Source organism: Etheostoma cragini, chromosome 1 (genome assembly GCF_013103735.1).
Source record: "Etheostoma cragini isolate CJK2018 chromosome 1, CSU_Ecrag_1.0, whole genome shotgun sequence".
In the NCBI taxonomy this organism is placed as follows: Eukaryota; Metazoa; Chordata; class Actinopteri; order Perciformes; family Percidae; genus Etheostoma; species Etheostoma cragini.
The window spans coordinates 31,571,348-31,593,074 of NC_048407.1; the positions used below are offsets into that span (position 1 = coordinate 31,571,348).

General features: G+C 40.7%; 2 protein-coding genes across 2 annotated transcripts in view; one reads left to right on the plus strand and one right to left on the minus strand.

The window, feature by feature from the left end:
- Positions 1-13,570, plus strand: part of cdhr5a (cadherin-related family member 5a) — a 15,705-nt gene extending 2,135 nt beyond the window's left edge. The window contains exons 2-14 of the mRNA XM_034860842.1: positions 1,933-2,105; positions 2,795-2,854; positions 3,009-3,098; positions 4,909-4,995; positions 5,882-5,986; positions 6,079-6,264; positions 6,776-6,866; positions 7,858-7,955; positions 8,074-8,280; positions 9,305-9,418; positions 9,506-9,572; positions 11,050-11,210; positions 11,728-13,570. Coding sequence (XP_034716733.1) covers positions 1,933-2,105; positions 2,795-2,854; positions 3,009-3,098; positions 4,909-4,995; positions 5,882-5,986; positions 6,079-6,264; positions 6,776-6,866; positions 7,858-7,955; positions 8,074-8,280; positions 9,305-9,418; positions 9,506-9,572; positions 11,050-11,210; positions 11,728-12,315 — 2,027 coding nt within the window. The 3' untranslated portion in view covers positions 12,316-13,570. The remainder of the gene's footprint in view (positions 1-1,932; positions 2,106-2,794; positions 2,855-3,008; positions 3,099-4,908; positions 4,996-5,881; positions 5,987-6,078; positions 6,265-6,775; positions 6,867-7,857; positions 7,956-8,073; positions 8,281-9,304; positions 9,419-9,505; positions 9,573-11,049; positions 11,211-11,727) is intronic.
- Positions 13,571-15,636: 2,066 nt separating this feature from the next.
- ctsd (cathepsin D) lies at positions 15,637-21,666 on the minus strand (the record flags this gene model as incomplete). The annotated part of the gene is made up of 8 exons (XM_034887680.1): positions 15,637-16,202; positions 16,431-16,529; positions 17,147-17,291; positions 17,502-17,624; positions 17,848-18,047; positions 18,129-18,247; positions 19,495-19,618; positions 21,460-21,666. Coding segments are annotated over 8 exons (1,179 nt in total), but the record flags the coding sequence as incomplete, so codon positions are not given.
- Between the last annotated feature and the right edge of the window lie 61 nt (positions 21,667-21,727).

Genomic DNA, 21,727 nt, shown 5'->3' on the forward strand with positions numbered 1-21,727 from the left:
TAGATTTAGGTAAAGAAGAACGGGACAGTTAGATTTAGGTAAAGAAGAACGGGACAGTTAGGTTTAGGAAAAGAAGAACGGGACAGTTGGGTTTTGGAAAAGAAGAACGGGACAGTTAGGTTTAGGAAAAGAAGAACGGGACAGTTGGGTTTAGGTAAAGAAGAACGGGACAGTTGGGTTTAGGAAAAGAAGAACGAGAAAGTTGGGTTTAGGAAAAGAAGAACGGGACAGTTGGGTTTAGGAAAAGAAGAACGAGAAAGTTGGGTTTAGGAAAAGAAGAACGAGAAAGTTGGGTTTTGGAAAAGAAGAACGGGACAGTTAGGTTTAGGAAAAGAAGAACGGGACAGTGGGTTTAGGTAAAGAAGAACGGGACAGTTGGGTTTAGGAAAAGAAGAACGGGACAGTTAGGTTTAGGTAAAGAAGAACAGGACAGTTAGATTTAGGTAAAGAAGAACGGGACAGTTAGGTTTAGAAAATGAAGAACAGGACAGTTAGATTTAGGTAAAGAAGAACAGGACAGTTAGGTTTAGAAAATGAAGAACAGGACGCTGAATTTCTGTCAGGTTGTGTTTTATTAAATAGCACACTGTAATGTTTTGGCTGTACCCTGGGGAGGGGCCTTTAGCAAATCTTTATTATCATACTTATACTCTTTTATTTATTTATTTAGGAAAACACACAATTAAAATGAACATTTCTGTGAAAGGTTTCAGTGTTAGCCAACTAGCTATTTTTCAACTGTAGTCCTTTGGCGAGATCTTTTGAGACCAGAGCAACAGGAAACTCCCCCACATTAGTGGGCTAAAGGTTAACATCTACGGACAGATGACAACAAAGATGACCATAAAGACAGAAACAGCTACAAAATAAGTATTCTCAAGAAGGCATGTAGAGCAGGAACAGGAAGCAGCGAGACGTACAGTAGTTACAGCATGCAGCACTTAGTTTAGTTTCAAAGTTAGATATAATGTTTCACTGTTTTGCACAAGAATCAAAGTAACTTAAGCACATAAATGTAGTGAAGTAGAAGTAAAAAGTAGGATAAAAAGAAAATACTCAAGTACTTAGCTACAGCACTTGAGTAAATGTAGGCCACTTATACTTCCACCAGTGTACAGTTTGTGTGTGTGATTAGGTAAATCTTACAGACATCATGCAACATGACTCCACACAACTGGAAACTCTTTCAACTGACCTAGTATCATAAAAGTCTCCTCTATCACTTTTAAAAAGTACTAATAAATACAACTGGTGGAAAGTATGGAAAAATACTGCAATCTGTGAGGCCAATTTACACTATTTTTTCATGTTTACCTTGTGTTGTCTACCATTGGACCATGCACGCAGGCCCCCGGGTCTAAACTGAAAATCAACACTTATTCAGACTTTTTTGTCCCTTTTTTGACACTTTTGGTTCTAGTTTTACACTTATTTTCAGAATTCATGGTTAACAAACCTAATTTATATGAAATTATACCTAATTCTTAAAGTTACAAAAGCAGAATTGTGAAGGACTTTAGTCCAATATTAAAGGAAGAATTATCACAAACTTTTACATGTCAGCGTTCTGAGAGGATACTGTTTTGAAAAACATTTCAATTTAGTTTTCATATGCAAAAAAATTGGACAAAACACCTAAAATTCAATGAAAGCAGACATCCCATCTTTTGTTGTACTTGAAAAGTGTGTTGTATGGAACAATCCATCTGTGTTATTTGTGGGTTAATAGAATTAGGTAGTTAAAAAGAAATCTGTATTTCTATGAAAAAACAATTTAGAAAACAGGTCAAATTTGACTCGAAGACAACACAACAAAATTATAATAATCATACATGCATGTCCTGTAGATCTTCATCTTTAGATGATTAATCCAGTTTTTTCTTCTCCTAGACCTAATGTTCTGATTTCTCTGTTGCCTCTCCCCTCTCCCAGTCTGCACGGTTCCTCCGGGCCCCGTGGCGGTCCCAGAAAACAACACGGCCGACGTCCAGGTGGTGAAAATCCTCTCCGGGGCTGATGTGACGCTGACCGTCACCGTCAACCCGGAAGATCTGTTCTACCTGAAAGGGAACGCCTTGATGGTAAAGAAAGGACTCGACTATGAGGTGAATACAGCCAGAGTTTGAAACTATCAGCTGATTTTAAACATTTTGACAAAGAAATGTACTGTGAGTGGATTTTACAGTTTCTGTGCTGCAATGTCTTGTCGCTTATCGGTCAAAATGTACGCCAATACTCATACATCAATAAACTAATACCAGCTGATTCTATATCCCGTGGGCTCCGCTACCATTGGTGCATTTTCTTTCGGTAGACAATGTGTGGTAGCTGTGAACTTTTAATTATGTTAATTATACCTGATGGACAGATTTCAGGGATTCTTCAGTCAGGAGAGCCAATGAGTGCCCAGTTCAGTTTGTGATGTACTTCCTGAAGATAGTCTGAATCTCGGTGAAGAAATGATGAGAGACTTTAGAAGGTGTGATTTGAACAAATTTAACCTTATTTTAACTATGTATCTTTACTTACATCAGTATAAATAGAAGACAAGTTGAAGTTGCTTAGTGTGGGACCTTTAAATTGTAGTAACAGCATAAAATATCCCTGTAACTTGAAAATGAAACCCTGTCAAATTTTAGCTATGAACATATTTGGTCAAGTATCAATTTAAAATCTAAGTAAACGTAATTTCCTGCAAGAGGACTCCATGGCCAATTATATACGTAGTTATGGCAACTTCACCATCATCCACACTTGTGTTTAAATGAAGTTAAGTGCTGTGTGTTTTTGTCAGTCGTTCCCCAGTGCAGCTCTGGTGGTGTGGGTGCAGTGCAGCAGAGACGGCTCCAAATCCGTGAGTGGACAACACAATATCACAGCAAAGCTTGTCAAAAAAGAAGCCAATCATTATCTAGTGAACCAAAGAACATGGATTTTAAACAGCGGTGAGAAGGTCAGGACACTGTGTCTGATGGTTTCTGATGATTTGGTCACTGCTTCCCTTCAAGGTGAGCGAGTCTGTTGAGGTTCTGGTTGAAAACGTGAACGATAACCCTCCAAACTTTGCACAAAGCCACTACGTACTGGACGTGAATGAGGTGAGTGTTGCTGGTGTTTCATCTACTTCCTGATTTTTCTGCCTCTTAATAACAGCTTTTAATAACAAAATAACCGGGGAGTTTTATTGTGGAGAAGGGTTAGGAAATTAAACCCTGTTTTATGAAACTAAGGGACCAATTGGCATTAATGGATTGGACCACTGGAGGAAAATAGGGGTCATTTCTTTCAATTCTTTGTTGAGGGGTCAGACCAAATTTGCAAGTAGTCATACATTTTCATAAAACGGCCCTTAACTGTTGTGTTGTCCTTCGTTTCACCGGGACCTGTTGGGTTAATTAGACTTTTTGTATTGGCCCGGCGTTGAGCTTCAGGGCCCCCTGGTGACGTGAACCGGCAGGGCCTCGGGGTTCGGCATCCTGGTCCGTCTGCGGCTGCAGGACCTGGAGCTCACCGCCAGTGTTTCAGCTTGTGTGTGGAAAAGTGTTAAGATAATTAAAAGGTATTTATTTAGAAGCGGACTGGCTGATAGTTAGCAAACACTAGCGTCCATGCTCAACCGAGCCAGCGCATCTATGCCGGTGACAAGGGTGTAATGATTCAGATCGACTCCCGAGACAAGACGGTGCTCACCCAACTGGCCAATAGGAACGAGGCCCTGCCCGGGACATTATTTTCACAGCGTGAGAAAAATCCTGAGACGAGAACAAGAAATTGCATTGAGAGCAAAGACTTGGATTTTGAGAGCGAGAATAAAACGCTTTGAGAGAAAAAAAATTCACACTGACAGCAGAAAATATATGTTTGAGAGTTAAAAAAGGATTTTGAGAGAGATTTTCTTTCCTCAGAAATAACTTAAAAAATTTCAAATTTATAGTTAAACTTTTTTTAGTCTCAAATGTTATTATTTTTTGCTATTGATATGAGCAGTCTTTCTCTCAAATATTTTCTTTATCTCATAAAATTTTGTTTTTGCTATTAGTGTGATAACTTTTTCTCTCAAACATTTATAATCTTGGGTAATTTATTGTCTAGCTTGTAATAAAGAAACAAATCCAGCTCCATAGTTGTGGTGCTTTGCACACCAACACACTTAACTTTGAATTTCTGATTGGGCGGGCCAGCTGTCAATCAGGGTGTGCTTTGTTAAATGGTCTAACTGTTTAATTGTTTCATTTCATGTGAATAGTAGTTTACTAGAGGAGTAACTAAGTATTAGTATATAGTAAGTAATGCAGTAATGCATTGTGCATTGCATTGTATTTAGTATCCATGATTGTTGTGTTTCCATAACAGTGTTAGTGACTAAATCAACTGAAATAGCCACCATAACAGAGATGAGAAAGCAGAGGTTAAGATACATATCTTGTGATGCTATTCATGTAGCTTTGCCAAGCACAATCTAGTACACAAGACATTAATACAATGTTATGGTGGGTCATGCTCATTTTCCCAATCATTTTGGAGGGTTATAGAAACATGTATTGCTGGCAAAGGGAGGGTCAAGTCTATTTAGACTAAATATCCCACAACACCTCTGGTAACCCCTTAAATAAAAAACAAACAGTCCCTAAAAATAAGGATACTGTCTACCTTTTCCAGTCAACAGCAGGACAGAAATTTACCTGTGCAGTGCTGTGGATCAAGGTCTGGCAGTGTGAGACTAGTAGTGGCCATGCATAGATGTAGAACATTGGGCCGACCATCTCCAAATGGGGTCTAAGTGATTTTCACCTTTTCACCGTTTTCATCTGTACTTAGAGCTGTCCACTCTTGATCCGATCACTCAGATGGAATTTCTTTATCAGGACAAAACGGAGATGTGTTAACCCTAAATTTTGTCTCCTGCAGCTTCTTCCTGTCAACTCCAGCGTGGGACTGATAGAAGCATCAGATGTTGATTCAGAGCCGCTGTACTACCGCTTAGAGCCCGCAACAGTAAGACCAACACTAATGTAACCATGCAGTGATGCTGGACTCACTGGTTTTTATTACTTCAGAGCAGTATTTCTCAAAGAGTAGCGACCCCCAGTGGTACAAGGGTAGATTTGGTAAATATTGTTTTCATGGGTTTACCTAGCGTTAGAAGGTTAAGGTGCAGTACCCGAGCCCTGTTGGGAACCGCCTTAGCCAAATGAATGTAACTAAAAGACTGTTTGTTTGTCCCCTGTGGACTTCGTTAGCAAGTTTGGTCTTCAAGCTTTTTGAGTGATATTTATTTATCATCTGCTCTGGCTTTTCCAACATTTAAGTGATAATAGAAGTCCAAAATTATGTGACATTTTCTTTAAGTGGGGAGCCTATTTTTTCTTTATCATTGTTATGAACACACATAAGCAAGCAGTGTATTTCCTTTTCTATCTTTTATTTTCCTGATTTAAAGGGCCCATATTATGAAAAGAAGATTCAATTTTGGGGGATTTGGGGTGCTATTTTATGTCTCTGGTGCTTCCACACACATACAAACTTCCCAACAAAGATAGTATAGAAGTGAGATGTCTCACTCTGGAGCCAAAACAGAGACCCAAACACACAGGGTGAAAAGAGGATCTGCAGCAATGTGCAGTACAACAAAAATATGGAGTTTTTTTACACTGAAACCATGGAAACCAATTCTGGTACAACCTCAAAATACAATTATGAACCTGAAAAGGAGCAGCATATGGGCACTTTAATTTCACTGTTGAAATGTTTTAATGTAGCTTTTTTCATGTAAATCCCTTTGTACCTTAGTTTTAAAGGAGGCTGCTATGTGTAGTTCATCATTATTATTATTATGTCAAATGTCATTCTGTCTTTCTTGTCTCTCTGTCTGTAAAACCAGGACAAATATTTCCGCCTAGAAAACATCAACACCCCAAAGATAATTGTGAAAAGCATCCTGGACTACGATGTTGTTCAGAAGATCTCTCTGGTTCTCCACGTGCAGGTACAGTCATCTTTCATAACAAACAGCTTCCTCCTCGTCTCTGACCTTTGACCTTTGACCTTTGACCTGTGAATTTGTGCCACACGTTCCAGGACACGCGGGCGGGTTCGGCCTCCGACGAGCCCTTCTTCACATCCGTGGCCACCATCACGGTGCACGTGAAGGACGTTGACAACAGGCCTCCGTGGTTTCAGCCTTGTTTGAGGACCAACTTGGGACTCGCCAAACTGTGTGTGAGCACCGGCTACAGAGGCAAAGTCAACCTCACCGAGAAGGAGGTGGGCATCTGAGTTTGTCCACACTGTCTTCAGCGGAGTGTCTTCAGCTTTCCTGTCAAATAAAGGCCAAAAAATGTCCTAAAATAATCCTAAACAAACTTGAATCAGAGAGTTTTACCTTTTAAAAAAAAGAAAAGACTCAGACCGAGTCATTGATTCTCGAAACAGTTGCTGATTAATTTAATAGTTGACAACTGCTCGATTAACCAATTATCTTTCTCTCTCTTTTTTGTCTCTCTAGTGAGAAAATTAAAATCTCATCAGTGTCCATGAATATAACATTTGTCAGTACCTCATGTTGATTGTTCAGTCAGTTGGCAGATGGAAGTTATTCTCATACAGCTCTCTGTGTGGTGTTGATGAAACTGTGAAAACCGTCACCTCTTCTTTAACTTCCCTGAGCCGACACATGTTGAAGGCTCATCAGATGATTTTGCTATTTCAGGCCTCCCTGTAAGAAAAAAAGGCCTTGGCATGACTGAATGTGACGTGTAATGGTTTGAATCCCCAGGACGGGCCATTGTTGCTGGAGCCCGGTCCAGTGTTTGCCAGGGACGGAGACAAGAACCGGAGCGAGCAGATCAGCTACAGAATCCTCCGAGGTTTGAACTGATCAATACAGATACACGTCTCTTCGTCCGCTTATCCGGGATCGGGTTGCGGGGGCAACAGCTCCAGCAGGGAACCCCAAACTCGTCTTTCCCGAACCAGCTCTGAAAGGATCCCGAGGCGATCCCAGGCCAGGATGGAGATACCTACCCCTGGGTCTTCCCTGAAGCCTCCTCCGCTTACCTTAAACCTTAATTGTTGCTGATTTAGTTGTGGATGTGGTAGAAATAGTTAGGAATTCTTTTTCAGAGGTGTTAAAACATAAAAACATGATAATTTATTCCCCAAATTCTTGTAAAATTTGGTCATAAAGACCAATAACATTCAAATTATTGTTTATTTATTTATTATTTATTAATGTTCTATACATATTAATCTTCCATCTTAAGAAAACTCGATTTGTCACATTGCAGCAGGATCTAAAGATGGCCAGCTTGATCCCACTAGGGGATTATAACTTCAATTAAGGGCACTGGAAAAAAACATCTTTGGAGTTTTTTAAATCTACTTGGCACTTTTGTTTAAATATTGTATATACTATAGGTACATCATGTTAATACTATTGTAATCTGTTTGTCTGTCTATCACAGATTTTATGTACTTTCCCAAACAGGTCTAGAAAGAGCTAGAATCCATGTGTCCATCAGTCTCTATCAACAAACCTTTCCTTTTCTACATGACCGTTGTGCAATATGTAGATTTGATGCGGTCAAAAATAATTGTGCTCCTCCGATTAACATCACCCCCGTTAACTGCTGAAAGGGTCCTCATAGTCATACTCATAAGTCCACTAGTGACACCAGTGGACAGTTTGTGTCCTGCACCCACAACAAAATGAAAATGGCTTTTCTTAATCAACCTGAAGGGGTGATTTATTGCAGGGCTGTTGAGTTAGACCGTATCAGTCTAAGCTTACGAGGTCCTTCTGAATGATGTGTTGATTTACTGATGTTTGTCACTTATGGTGTTTTCCTTCATCATCAGGGAATGAGGGGAATATATTCCAGATTGATGAGGAAACGGGAAACATCTCCATGGCTAAGGCTGCTGATATTGTCGGCCCAATAACTCTCACTGTTCTGGTAAAATGATCTCCTTTGGTCTGTTGTTCTGGGGTGATTTGGATGAAAAGACATTTGACAGAGAAAATGAATATAGCTTTGGTGTAACTCACTCGTCCTTGTCTGGCCTCTCCTTCAGGCGTCACAGGTGACCAACAGGGATCAGTTCGCGGTGACCCAAGTGACCATCAACGTGATGAAGAAGAGCAGAAACCCTCCTCGCTTTGAGAGGGAGCGATACGAAGGATTTATCTACAGCAACTCGATCCCTGAAAGCATGATCCTCCGAGACCGAAGCACCAACCGGCCCTTCAGGGTCCGAGCTCAGGACGAGGACTTTGCCGCTGTGAGTGTTCAACCTCCCCGAAAATGTTTGTCTTCACAGGGTCCAGTCGAGGCCAAGTTACACTTTAACTCATCTCTGAAACGAAGTGGAGCATTTAGCAGCTAAAGAGACAGCTTTTTGTCTCGGGAGGTGGTGCAGACCAAACATAGAGCTATCAGTCCATCTTCGCCCGCTCATCCGAGGTCAGGTTGCTGAAAGAGAGGTAATACTGGGCTGACATTCATCAGGTCGACACAAACAGACTTCTAAGGCATGATCAAGTAGCATGTACCTGCTGGATGTGGAAATAAGCAACTGTTGAGCTAGTACTCAAACCATTGGAGAAAACAGGTTGTTTATTCATACCATCTAATACAAAAGCGTTTTCCCTCCTTATATAGACCTGAGAATGCAAAAGATACGCTTTTAAACACAGCGTTAATGATGTTTGGTTATTTAACCCTTGTGTTGTCTTCCCGTTGACCTGCAACTGCAACTGTTTTTTGGGGTTGAAATTTCAACAGTTTGTTGTTGTTTTTCTACACTTTTCTCAACGTTTTTGTCAATTTTATTCCTATTTTTGTCACTTTTTCGAAGTTTTTTTAATTATGTTTTTGTCAGTTTTTCCATTTTGTGGGTGCTTTTTTTGATGTTTTGGGAGTTTTTTTCCTAACGTTTTGATATTTTTAATAAAACGCTTATTTCGAGGACATTTTGTGTTACCAAAAAAACTACAATTAACTGAATACGGGTCAAATTTGAGCCAAGGACAACATGTGATTGGCTGAAACCTTGTGTCTCCACCAGTAATTTAATTTTTTTCTTCCATAAATCAACATTAATTACCCAATAAGTCTATTTGTGGGTTTTACATTACAAGGTGACTACGAGGTGATTTTTGGTTTTGAGAAAAATAGCTTTTTTTTAATTAGTCTTTTTTTCCTTTCGTGAAAAGCAACGGTTTAAGACATACCGCTACAAAATGATAATACTTCAAATCAAGTATATTTTGTGCAGTGTATTTGTGTGTTTGTGTGTGCTTCAGGGTGCAAATCCAGATGTGAAGTATGAGGTTCAGTACAGCAGCTATGTCAACGTCACCTCGGACGGCTTTGTGATCCTGAAGAGAGTCGTTAAGACGGAGTCTTTTGCACTTCAGGTAACAGATGTGAAAACGTGTCATAAAACCAAGTACTGTAAAATATCTCTGTGTACATTAACTAACGTAGTTTTTTCCTAAATGCAGCTCAGAGCCGTGGACACGTCAACGGGGGAGTTTGGCACAGCTGCCCTCTCTGTTCAGGTCATACCAGGTAAAACATCACTCTGACATACTGATGGGTGGAGAGTAACTTAGCATATTTACTCAAGTCCATTTTTTTCTTCATGAAAAAGCATGACTCCATTCATGTAGTTCTCCATGAACTAACAGTAGTGTACAAGAATTAATAGTGTCTCATGCAGGACTAAATGCAGGAGCAATACGTTAATTAATCTATCAACAAAGGTATTTCAATAAACAGGATTTCATTGATCTTATTGATAAGTAAGATAAGAATAACGGATGAATATAAAACAATCGTCTTTGTGACCTCTCAGATAAAACAACTTTTTCGACATACTATATTATCACTTTTTCGAACATACTATGACTTTGTACAAATGACCATACTATCACTTATTTATGAATTTTTTGAAATACTATGTTATGACTTTTTAACACTTTTTTCCCAAATACAATACTGACATTTTATGTCATTTTTTCGACATACTGTATCACACATTTTTATCACTTTTATCAACATTTTACACTATGACTGTTTTAATCACTTTGTTTACATACTACAATATGACTTTTTCCCGACATACTGTTCTATCACTTATTTATGACTTTTTAACACTTTTTTGCCACATACAATACTGACATTTTATGACTTTTTCAACATACCGTATCATGACATTTTTATGACTTTCATCGACATTTTAAACCATGACTTTTTTTGATGTACTATACTATGACTTTGTTGACATATTAACATATGATTTTTTTCCAACATGCTATTCTATCACTTATTTATGACTTTTTAACACTTTTTTTCCCACATAGTATACTATGACATTTTATGACTTTTTCAACATACTGTATCATGACATTTTTAATCACTTTTATCAACATTTCATACTACGACTTTTTTATCCACTTTATCTACTTTTTTCCAACATACTATTCTTGCATTTATTTATGACTTTTTTGACATACCATCCTGTGACGTTCTAATGGCTTTTTTCAACATAATATGACATGACTGTTTTCAATACAATTTTTTATTTGCACAGTGGTTTGCATACTGTAGTTTAACAGTCAACCATGACATAGTCACTGCAGACTCTGACTCAAGTTTGATTCCCAGTCCGGGCTGAACCATTTCCATGAGATTTTTTCGACATACATACCGTGACTTTTGACTTTTTGGACATGCTATATAATAGCTTTTTAACATTTTTTTCCACAATACTGAGACTTTTTATGACGTTTATTTTCGAAGTACAATACTATGACTTATTTAATCACTTTTTTGACATACTATATTATGACCAGGGTTGGGTCACATTACTTTGAAATGTAATCCATTACTGATTACCATCATATAACAAAGACTGAATAAATAACTTTAAATGGTACAACTCCTTTTATATTTTTACACATTTGAACGAACGCCCCTGGGGACAATGATGTAATGGTAGATTGGGCGAGTGTAATCCTGAGTCGTTCCTGTCCTCCCTTTGCAGCCGTGGCCATCCCTTCCCCGTCAAACGTCGGCTATCGTCCTGGCGACATGGCGCTTCTGGGTCTGGTCATGGCGGCTCTGCTGGTCCTCTGCCTCATTGTGATTGGTTTCTTGATTTCCCGCTTGTGGAAGGGAAATGCAAGCGTGGACAAACTATGTGAGGTCAGTTAGTATCCTTCATCTCTGAAGAGTTTTTAGCTGTTTTTTTTTTACTTTGGACAGAGCAATCTGTTGATTTGCAGCATTTTTTCTAAGCTATGCTAATTGCCTCCAGACAACAGTTCCATGCATAAAATATAAACATTAAAGTGGTATCGATTTCTCTCGTTAAAGAGATAATGTGACTCCAAATTTCCTATTTACATAAAAGTGAAATAAAACGAAGATGTAATTAAAACATTATTGGATTAAAGTAGTTTAGTTTTTAGATTTTACTGTCAGATATATGCAGTTTTGGAAGTGAAAAGATTAATGCTGCATGTGCAGCGCTCCTCCTGTGCAGCTTTGATAAATATTTATTAGCTGAAATCCACAGAAGGGCTCTGTGTTAAAGCAGAACCAATGAACCTAGCTCACTCTATGGGAAGTGCGGTGGCATCTGTAACTTTGAACAATGCCCCAATATTCTCCAAGCTTCATTAACTGCTGTTTTAATGAGGGGCCTCTCTCTCGCCTGCAGTGCCTGGGCCCCTGCCTGAAGTCGGACCAGCCGCGGTCCGGCCACAGGGACTCCCTGCAGTATACCAACGACGGCTTCCAGAATGAGGGGGACGCGAGCCGCGGGGGCGGCAGACGCTGGACCAACGTTCTCCCCAGACGGAGCACCTTCCCCCAGGCACAAGGCCGGGTAATCCCCATGGAGAGACGGAGCCGCCACTGCTCCTCCTGTGGGGTCTTCACCAACCACGTCCCCAAGGGGAGCCCCTCGGTGAGTACGTCCCGGAAGGGCAGAGGCAACGGGGACGAGTACAGCCAGAGGTCAATCCTGGCTAGGCAGAGGAGGAAAGAGGGCCAGAAGACGGTGTGGTTCAAGGAGGTCGAGGACTCGTCTGACATCGAGGTGGAGATTATCCCAGACACTGTAGGCCGGGTGGAGGAGGAGACGGAGGAGGAGCTGGATATGGAGGGGGTTATAAGAGACCCGGCAGCCCCTCTGAGAGAGTCCGACGGTGGGCAGGAGAGCCAAAGCGCGGAGCCTAGTGAGGAGCAGGATCGTGAAAACACCAGCTCAGAAAAAGAGAAGGGAGGCCAGGAGCAGGAGGGCTGACAGCAGGGCTCACAGGGGAGACTCGTCGTAGAAGGAAACTGAGCTTTGTTTTCATGTCACTTTTTGGAGACAGCCTTCAACAGAGAGGTCCCAGCAGACCAGGAGGACTGGATAACTGCCAAAACCTCAAGAATACATTCAAGGATCCAAAAAGTGTTTACTTTCTACTGTGAGTATCTTCAGAAGACCAGTGTCCAAGGCAATAACTTCATACAATGTTTTAAAACATAAACCTGTACAACACATTCTCAAAAACGAGTTTGTGTATTGTACAAACACTTATGCACAGCAGTTCATACATCCAACGAAATTAGGGCAAAGGCCGTCCCATGACGACCTGTTGAGTTTAGTGGGGGTTGAATTTAGTTAAGGTGACCACCATGGAGTGATGAGAGTTGAGTTTGAGTTGAGACACCAAAACGGCTAGTTAACATTAGAAAAAAAGATTGAAGTTTGGGTTAAAACGCCAGCCTCATCAAGTCGTATGCTACTCCCGGGACACAAACACCCGTTTCCTGGGTGACAGCCTTGTGTTATCCCTTAACTCCGCTCCGCTGCTTGAAAGCCCCGTGCTTTATGACCCAACCATCCACCCTAACCTCACTCCCTATGCGGTTCTTCACTGGCTTATACAGCTGTAGTCATTCTACATACTGCTGCATACAGAAATAAATACATGGAATACACACCTGTTACAGAGCTTTACTTTTTGTAGCTATACCTACGACTGGTTCATGAGAACAGCCGGACTTGTTACTAGTTTACTTTATAAATACATATACCAAGGTGAGTCTGGCTTCACACGACCTGTCTTTTCCCCCCGTAGTTTTGGTTACAATGTTCTCAACATTGTGTACATTTATTGCTAAAAAACACAGTCAAATAGGCATGGTCAGGTACACAATTTTTTCAGTTTAATGTGGGATTATTACTGACATTTGGGATGTAAACCTACAGTTTGGGGGAATTGTGAAAAGGGTTTCCTCATGTCTGGAAGCAAGTGTTTTGTGGCCCGGTACTGGCCCACAGCCCAGGGGTTGGGAACCTTTGGATTTAGGTAAGCTGTGGGGAGTGTTTACAATTTGACTGACTGCTCTGTCGTAATGTCACCGTGTTCCCAGGGGTCTGGTGGGTACAACGTTTTTATGACGGATAGCAACGGCGCTCCCAAGTACTAAAGTAAGATCCAAGTTGTAATACAAATGGAGATGTTGCTAATTGATAAGCGGATCACTCTCTAATAAGGCATCGTTTACTAAAAGGTTTATACGTTGTAATGAGGGCTTCAACTAACTGCATTATCAGTTAATTTGCAGTTTATTTTCTCAACGAATGAAAGGTTTTGTCTACATAAAACATCCGAAATCAGTGAAAATCACATTAATTTAGAGCCCAATGTGACGTCTTCAAACGTTTTCCTCTGGATCACAGTTCAAAACAAAGAAATGTACTATGATGAAGACTCTCACTTTTAAATGATCATAAGTTTGACATTCTTGCTTAAAACCATGACTATCAAAATGGTTGACTCTTTGATTTATCGAGTAATCATTGCAGCTCTAGTAGTAATGAATGGTTTCATTAGTTAAATCATTAACGCTTTATAGACCAGTTATGAGTGATTGATTGGAACAACTTTTGGGTTGCCAGGTTTTAAAACACAGTCTACCATGCAACATCCTTCGTAATTTCCTCCGTAAAAAAGGCCATGTTTACACGTACATGGGGATTTAAAAAAAACAGAGACCTTTTCCTTCATTTGTGCTCTTTGTTAACACACAAACGGAGAATTCGGCTCTGAAAACGAGTCTTTCTAAAACCTCCAGCCGGAGTGGAGATTTTGAAAATCTTTTTTTCCACATAAAGGGAGACAAACGGAGGTTTAGGCAGCCGAGGAGATGCTGTTGTTGCTATTTTCAGGATTCGGATTAGCTAACGCGGGCTTGAGCGTCTCGTTACACTGCCACCTACAGGTTTGGCATGCACGGGTACATGTAACCGAACACTTTTCTGAAAACTGACAGCTAAGCACAATTTTATTTTTGAAACCGGAGGTTGAAATGTCTGTCTGAAAGTAGCCGCCCATGTGTACACGTAGTGTAAAACTGGCCAGTTCACCCCAAAACCTGTTATAATTTCCTTTACATAAATAAAACATTTGAACCTTAACTTGATGCAGAAAAGGCACAAATTGTTGCAGAACTTAAGAGGTTGATAATTTCAAAACTTCTAATTTCTCCCCCCGCCCCCCTCTAATGTTGAACCCAAAGTTACTTCCTTGTCTGTAGTTATAAATGCTAATAAGTTGCAATAAATGGATATTAGTGCAGGAAGTCTAATGGTTCATGGGAGCCGTCTCCCTGTTAAACTAAAGCAGGCGTTGTTCTTATGAACAACTTATGTTGTTCTGTAACACATCAGTCAATAATAAAACTATGGACAGATAAAATGACAAACAGTTCAGTTATCATTTAAGTTAAATCAATAACATTTAAGATAAGAGAACGCCATCATATTTATAACAACAGATGAGTGATTGTTGATAGATATGTTCTGAAGGATGCCTTATTAGAAAGTTGTGACGATCAGGATCATTAAATTATTTTATATATTTTTCCAGATGTTTAATTCCCTTGACATTTGTTGTGTTTATTTCTAAATTGATTTTTTCAGGACATTTACTATATAATGTCTGTGATATAAAATGACCATGATCGATTTGATCTGTATCTCCTGCTGATTTCTGTCCCCATCGACACGGCTCACTGTGGGGCTGCAATTAGGATTTCACTCTCCTTCTGTTCAAGCTTTACTAAACTGGATTTTAAAGTGAAAAATACATGTGAAGAGAAACTTATCTACTGAATACTAAACAGCCGGGAGGACGTTTTTATGGGGACTGTATTTTTATTGCGCATGTTAAGTAAAATAACTTGTTTTAAGGATAAATAGCCTATACGGTTGATGTATAGTTGACTTTTTGTACATTTAAGTGTTTTAGGGAATAATAAAGTTTGAAGGATTTGTTGAGTCTTGGGAGATCATCACGCTGGGAAATTCATTTTTTCTTGCACGGTTTAACACTATAGGAGCTTCTGATATTTAAAAAGGAACAGGGGCAAGGAAAGGGTCCAGTATCCAGTTATTATAGGACATCCATGACTGAGATGTGCCCTATAAGCCTGGTTCTGGTGCAAAGATTTGGATGCTTTTGTGCATATGTGGAAGATCAGTGAGAAGCATCTACTGTTAATGTGTACAAACACAACATACTTGTGGAAATGAGCATAATGAGGGACCTTTAAGGCAAGAGACTCGCTTCTTTTAAAAACTTGTTTATTCTGGCCAATCATAGTACTAATACATGTCAAAGTCAGTAGTAGAGGAACAACTCCCTCATAAAATGCAAATTAAGTTTCATTTAAAACAAATCCCTGATTTAAAAAAAAGAAAAGAAAAGTACTGATCACTTAAATGTTATGAAACGGCAGTACCGTTACAATCAGCTGATCCCTGATCATGTACCCCCGCCACACAAACTTATCAAATCTCCCGTCTGTCCTACTCACTCTGCTGGAAATCGTACAAAATCTTCAGATCAGTGCATTCAGGCTCTACACAAAATCTATTGCTAAATACGGTTTGATTGCAAAGCAACAGAAAACGTGTGCAGCTCAGATTTTCAGTCTCCTAAAACTTGGATGCTCCCCTTTTGCAGGTTGGGCTCACTTGGCCTTGGCAAAGCCCACCCTGTTGTTTTCCCGATCAAAGACGGTGTAGTAGGGGCCGATGAATACATCTCCCAGAATCCATAGGGGCCCGGCCGGAGCGGGGATGTCCAGACCCATGAAGCCGCTCAGACACAGGGTCTTTCCAGCCTGACTCACCTAAATAAAAGAAGAAAGACAGAGTCAGAGCTGGTGAAGGGTTCCAACATTAATCTGGGAATGTGTAATCACTCCTCACAACACACCAGCCTACTCCCTGCTTTGCCAAGTGAAACAAAAGCTGCACTTGTTTAGTTTTATGACGCAACACAGTCAGTGTTGTACTGGTGCTGCAGGAGCAGACTGTGCCCCCCCCCCCCCTGCTGGATAATAAACATCATGTATTACCTTGAGGATGTACTGCTCTCCGGTCAGAGAGTAGGACTGGCCGCCCACGTTGAAGGTGATGACGGGTAGCGATGGGATCTTATCACAGCTCACCATGTACTGAAACACAAGCAGAAGCCACTTATTAAATTTACTGTATGATAGGTTCATTCTTTTAAACTACAGACTGACAAGATTGGAACTGTGTTTACGTTTGATTTGATTCCACAACAACAAAGTACAGGGAACCTTGCCGTTACATACATTAACTGGAATATATGATACAACAAAAAAGAAAATTAAACTCAAATAAATAAGTCACTTTGATGTAGGCATTGTAACTTCAACACTTATTTATAAACTTTAGGGCACAAGTTGATCAGAATTTGAGTTTTTTTGTCAAACCAGCAATTCAAAGCTCAAGACTGTTGTCCTATAATTTATTAATCACATAACACACAAACAGACTATGTAGTTTCCATCTAAAACAGCAGGTCCCTGTAGTTTTTAAAGAAAATAGTGCATTTGTTGGGGACTTTTTTCAGCGGCGGATTAATCCACACTTATTGCTCTTGCTTTTGTGGCAGCAGGACAGTTGAGAACATTAAAGAAAATATCGAACATCAGACGTATTCTTTAAAAGAAAACAGAATTGCAGTGTGCGACACATCTTTGAAAAAAAGTCATCAAAGTTTGCTTCTTCGTCAGAGCAGTTGGATGAAGTTTGTGTGTCTCACCTCTCCCTGGATGAGTGGCGTGGCTCCGATGGCCTTCTGCAGGGCCCTGACCTCCACAGAGGGGCCCGTGATCAGAGACGTCCCGGTGTCCACGATGGCCTCGCAGCCGCTCTTACACAGACTCAGCTGGCTGCCCACGGCCATCCTGAGACACACACAAACAGCATATACATGTTTCAATATAATGAGTAAATATAGTTCTAATCGCTACACACCGCAACACCCATGTGGACGGTTGTTGATGGAGCTTAATGGACACATGGATTCTTGTATGTTCATTTGAAAAACCTTGTGATTAATAAATGTCCATGATGTCCATCTGTGTTTGGACTGGACTATTCCAAGCACCACTCACCCGTCCATGTGGATCTGCCAGTAGGCCTGGCGGGAGAGGTTGACGTAGTTGAAGTCCCCGGTGTAGTATTTGGAGTCGGTTCCTCCCAGCAGCAGCTCACCGCCGGGCTCGGTGTCCGGGTTCCTGACCACACAGAAGACAAGAACTTCAGGATCAACTTATCTACGTTGTCCTGTCTTTGATAAAGTGCTTCATACATGCAATTATTAGAAGGGACAAGAAATGTTGTCATGTGTTTGTTACTGTCACTAAATGTTATGACACATCTCTGAGAATGATCCATCGGCACATTATCTTCTTCTGTTATCTGAGGCCCCACACACACACGGGCCCCTGGTTTCCCCACCTGTTCAGGTAGAAGGAGAAGACGTTCTGCTCCACCTTCTTCTGTCTCATGATGTTGTCAAAGACCGGAGCCACCCCGTCTACGGAGATGCGTGGGTAGGCCATGCCGAGGATCCCATCGAACTTAGCTGCGATGAAGGCTACGCCGGGCTGCTTGATGGCTTCTCCAAAAAGCTGCTTTTCCACGGATATGTCTCCAATCTAGAAAAACATAAAAATAAACAACTTAGCCCCATAAAGTATCACAGTTTACTGCAATGCTAACGTGCGAGATAATCTTACCGTGCACGTGTCCTGACTGAGGTAGCCCGACAAACTGCCACTTCCATACTGGATGGCGAAGGCAGTGCCGTTCTTAACGTATGAGCTGGACTTGGCAGAATTATATTTGTGGTGGAGCACTGGGGGACAAAAAAGAAGGAATGGAAAGATAAGATTTCAAGCTTTAACATTTTACCTAGATTATACTAGGGTTGTGTATCTTATGGTTCCCCTCCACCCCCAATACCTGTGCTAATATCACACTTAAAAAAAAAAACAGGGCTTAAATCAATAAAGACATAAAGCACAAAACGACAGCAACAAACACGCTGTTCTTTAAAACAGACTAAGACCATATAGTCAAACATGAATAATGTTATCATTTTCCCCACATTGTGAAATGCTGTTAAACAAAAATAAGAACCACTAAATGGCAGAAAGGATTTTAAAAACAGATTGAGTTTCTCTAGCACCATTAAGGCCCGTCTGTACCGTTTCTCCAACAACTCCCAACAGCCAGTCTCCTTTATGTCTTTGGGTGCAGACCGTTTCATATCTGTGTTAAAGCACCCATATTCTGCTCATTTTCAAGTTCATAAATTGTAATTTGGAGGTTGTGCCAGAATAGGTTGAAATGGTTTAAGTTAAAAAAAAAAACGCCATAATTTTTGTACTGCACATTGCTGCAGATCCTGTTTTCACTCTGTGTGTTTAGGTCTCCGTTTTAGCAACAGAGTGAGACATCTCACTTCTATACTATCTTTGTTGGGAGTCGCACATGCTCAGTAGCTAGGTAAGATCACATCAGCTAGATAACTCTTTGTCCAACTTTGGTCAGTACAAGGCAGGATTAGCTGGGAGACTTCTTCTAAACAAGGGCCACTTGTGGACTACCTTCATAACGGGGACAGGAAGTAGTTCTTTTGGAGATTATGGTAAACTAGTGTGTGCTGTAGCAGTGTTTTGCCATTGACAACGAGTTAGCACGCTAGCGCTAGCAAGTGCTACGATCAGCCACATCGTCTCAGCTAGTACGTAGAAAGCCGTAAAACAGCTTACCCAGAGACTGAAGGCAGAGGACATTCAGAAACCGTATCTCACTCAAAACAGCATGGATAGTTTTTTCTCCCCAAGTTTGTATGCGTGTGAAAACACCAGAGACACAAAATAACACCCCAAATCCCCCCCCCCCCCAAAAAAGAATCTTTAAAATCCCTTCTAGTGAAATACAGACACCAGTAGACCGCTTAGCTGTCAGCATACAACAGTGTTTAGGCCAGATACTAGCTAACAGCAGGCTAACGTTAGCTGCTGCCAAGTTAACAATCTTGTTGCATTTCAGTGACCCACGCGCAAGAAACAGCGAGTAAAATACAATTGAACTTACAGCATGCAATGTCTAGGAGGGAGCAGTGAACGGAGGGCACCCACAGGTTGGAGGACCCGGTGTCAAACACCACAGTGAAGATCTGAGGAGGGGTACCAAGGCCAATCTCACCGTAATACTGGGCCTGGACACAAAAAAAACAAAAACATGTTTATTACAATTGTCTGTATCTTAAATGCTTGCAGACATTTACCCAAAAGAGCCTGAGATTTAAAATCCCAACAATAAACAAATCTGAGAGAGAGAATACAGACTTCTTCTGATCTAATGTTTTTCATATTACAAATATCCTTTAAAAGCAGAAAGAGGGTCAACAGCCTAATCAAATGGTCTAATGATCAAAACAACATCATCATCATCTGTCGAAGCAAAGCTGCTGATTTGTCCTGAAAGCTGTTTGTGTCAGCGAATATTTCAAAGGACGCAGGTCAAATAGTTACAGAGTCATGCCAATAAATCACTTATAGTTTCACAGTTACAGTGTGACACAACAAAATTATTACTCTACAGATTTAGGAGCTTTTGCAAACTTCCGCTTTGTGTTACTGGAAGTCACTCGGTACAAAACCACCAGACTGCAAGATTTGTTGAGTCACCCAGGCCCTCAAAGTCCTTCCCTTTTTCTGAGCAACACGTGACAGCCGCTTGATTTAATCTGGGATTGCTTCGGGTTGGTTAGTCGTATCTGGTAGTTTCCATTACTTGTCCAGATTTTGAGGCATCAGTCCTTGATTTTTCTTCCTTTCTTTAACACAATGGCAGTGACTATGACAGTGAACTGAATTTTTGAAGTTTTTTTATACATAAAACAGTTTAAGAAAGGAGTTCCTAATTTTGTTTTTAAACACAATTGGGGCCATTTTTCAGGAGAAGTTTATTTTGTCAGTGCTCTCTGGGTAACAATGTTAACGCAGACACTGTTTCTATGACCAAAAACTTTAGCTATTTCTGTTTTGCAGACTAATTAACTAGCCCTTTATCAGCCATCCTCCACCACACCACACCAGGAGAGTCTCAAAAGAGTCTTGCTGCCCGACTCAATGATTTTATTGTCTCTACAAGTACTTTTTGTTGGGTTGTAGAGGAGACGTATACGATATCGGGGGTGTTTTGGTAGACTGACTGGATTCTCTTGCAGCTTCACATCCTGCCCGGCTGTCTGAACGCCTCTCATCAACATCTGTTTTATCGTATATAGATACATTTCTCGGTTTGATAATCTCCCTTCACATTGTATAGCTAGTAAATGGGATTGTCAAGCAGACAAACTGCCCAACGAATACAGTATATAAGGAAACAATCAATTCTTGGCATCTGTGTATGGTTACAGTATTGCCATGGAAAGTATTGTTATACTCTGCTGTATCAATCCCCCCCCGTAGTAACTAGGGTAGTAACTCATTTTACGTAAGCACCCAAAATGGAAAACCTATTGAAGATGATCCATCTAAAGCCACTCAGAGTCAAATGTTTTTCACTCTTCCCCTTTTACAATCTTTAAAAGGCTGACTGATTTCATTACTGAAGATAAAAAAAAAGTGGATTACCTAATACCTCAAGTAAAACCGAGAGCAAACAAACAATCTTTCTGTCAGCTGACGGGGATCAAGAGGCTTACAGATCAACAGTGAGTCAGCCGTCATGCGGTAAACGTTCCCTCTTCACTCTCTCAGCTCATCACCCTAAAGCTGATATTAGCCTACCACAGAATGAAACAGCCTTTCTAAAAGACGACAACAACAACAAAAAAAAGGTTCACAGAGGATTTTGTGGTCTCGATTGGCAAAGTCTAATTCACCATTCAGCTGGGAGGATTTACAGAATCGGACCGAGGCGGTCAAAGCACAAGAGGGCCTTTTGTCGTGGCTCTCCCCTAGTTCGGCTTTTTGAGCTTCGGAGCGATGCATTAGGGGAAAGGGAAGCCTTAAGAGTGCACCGTTCAGTGGTTTGGAGAGTGATGCTTACGTCAAGGTAGTTCTTCAGGGTTTCTGGAGTGGGTCCATTACTGGAGGGGAAGCCAAAGTTGTACTTAAGGGAGTGCCTGTGGGCCAGAAGCTCCTCGGGTCGTCTCCCCGAGTCGGTCAGCTCACGTCTGATGGAACGGAACTTCTTTAAGGGAATTCTAAACGATAAGAAAAAGGGAAAACTATTAATATACAGGCTCTGAATGTTTGTTTTTGGGGAGAGAGGGTTGAATAATATAACCAAGCACAAAGTAAGGCAAGGCAAGGCA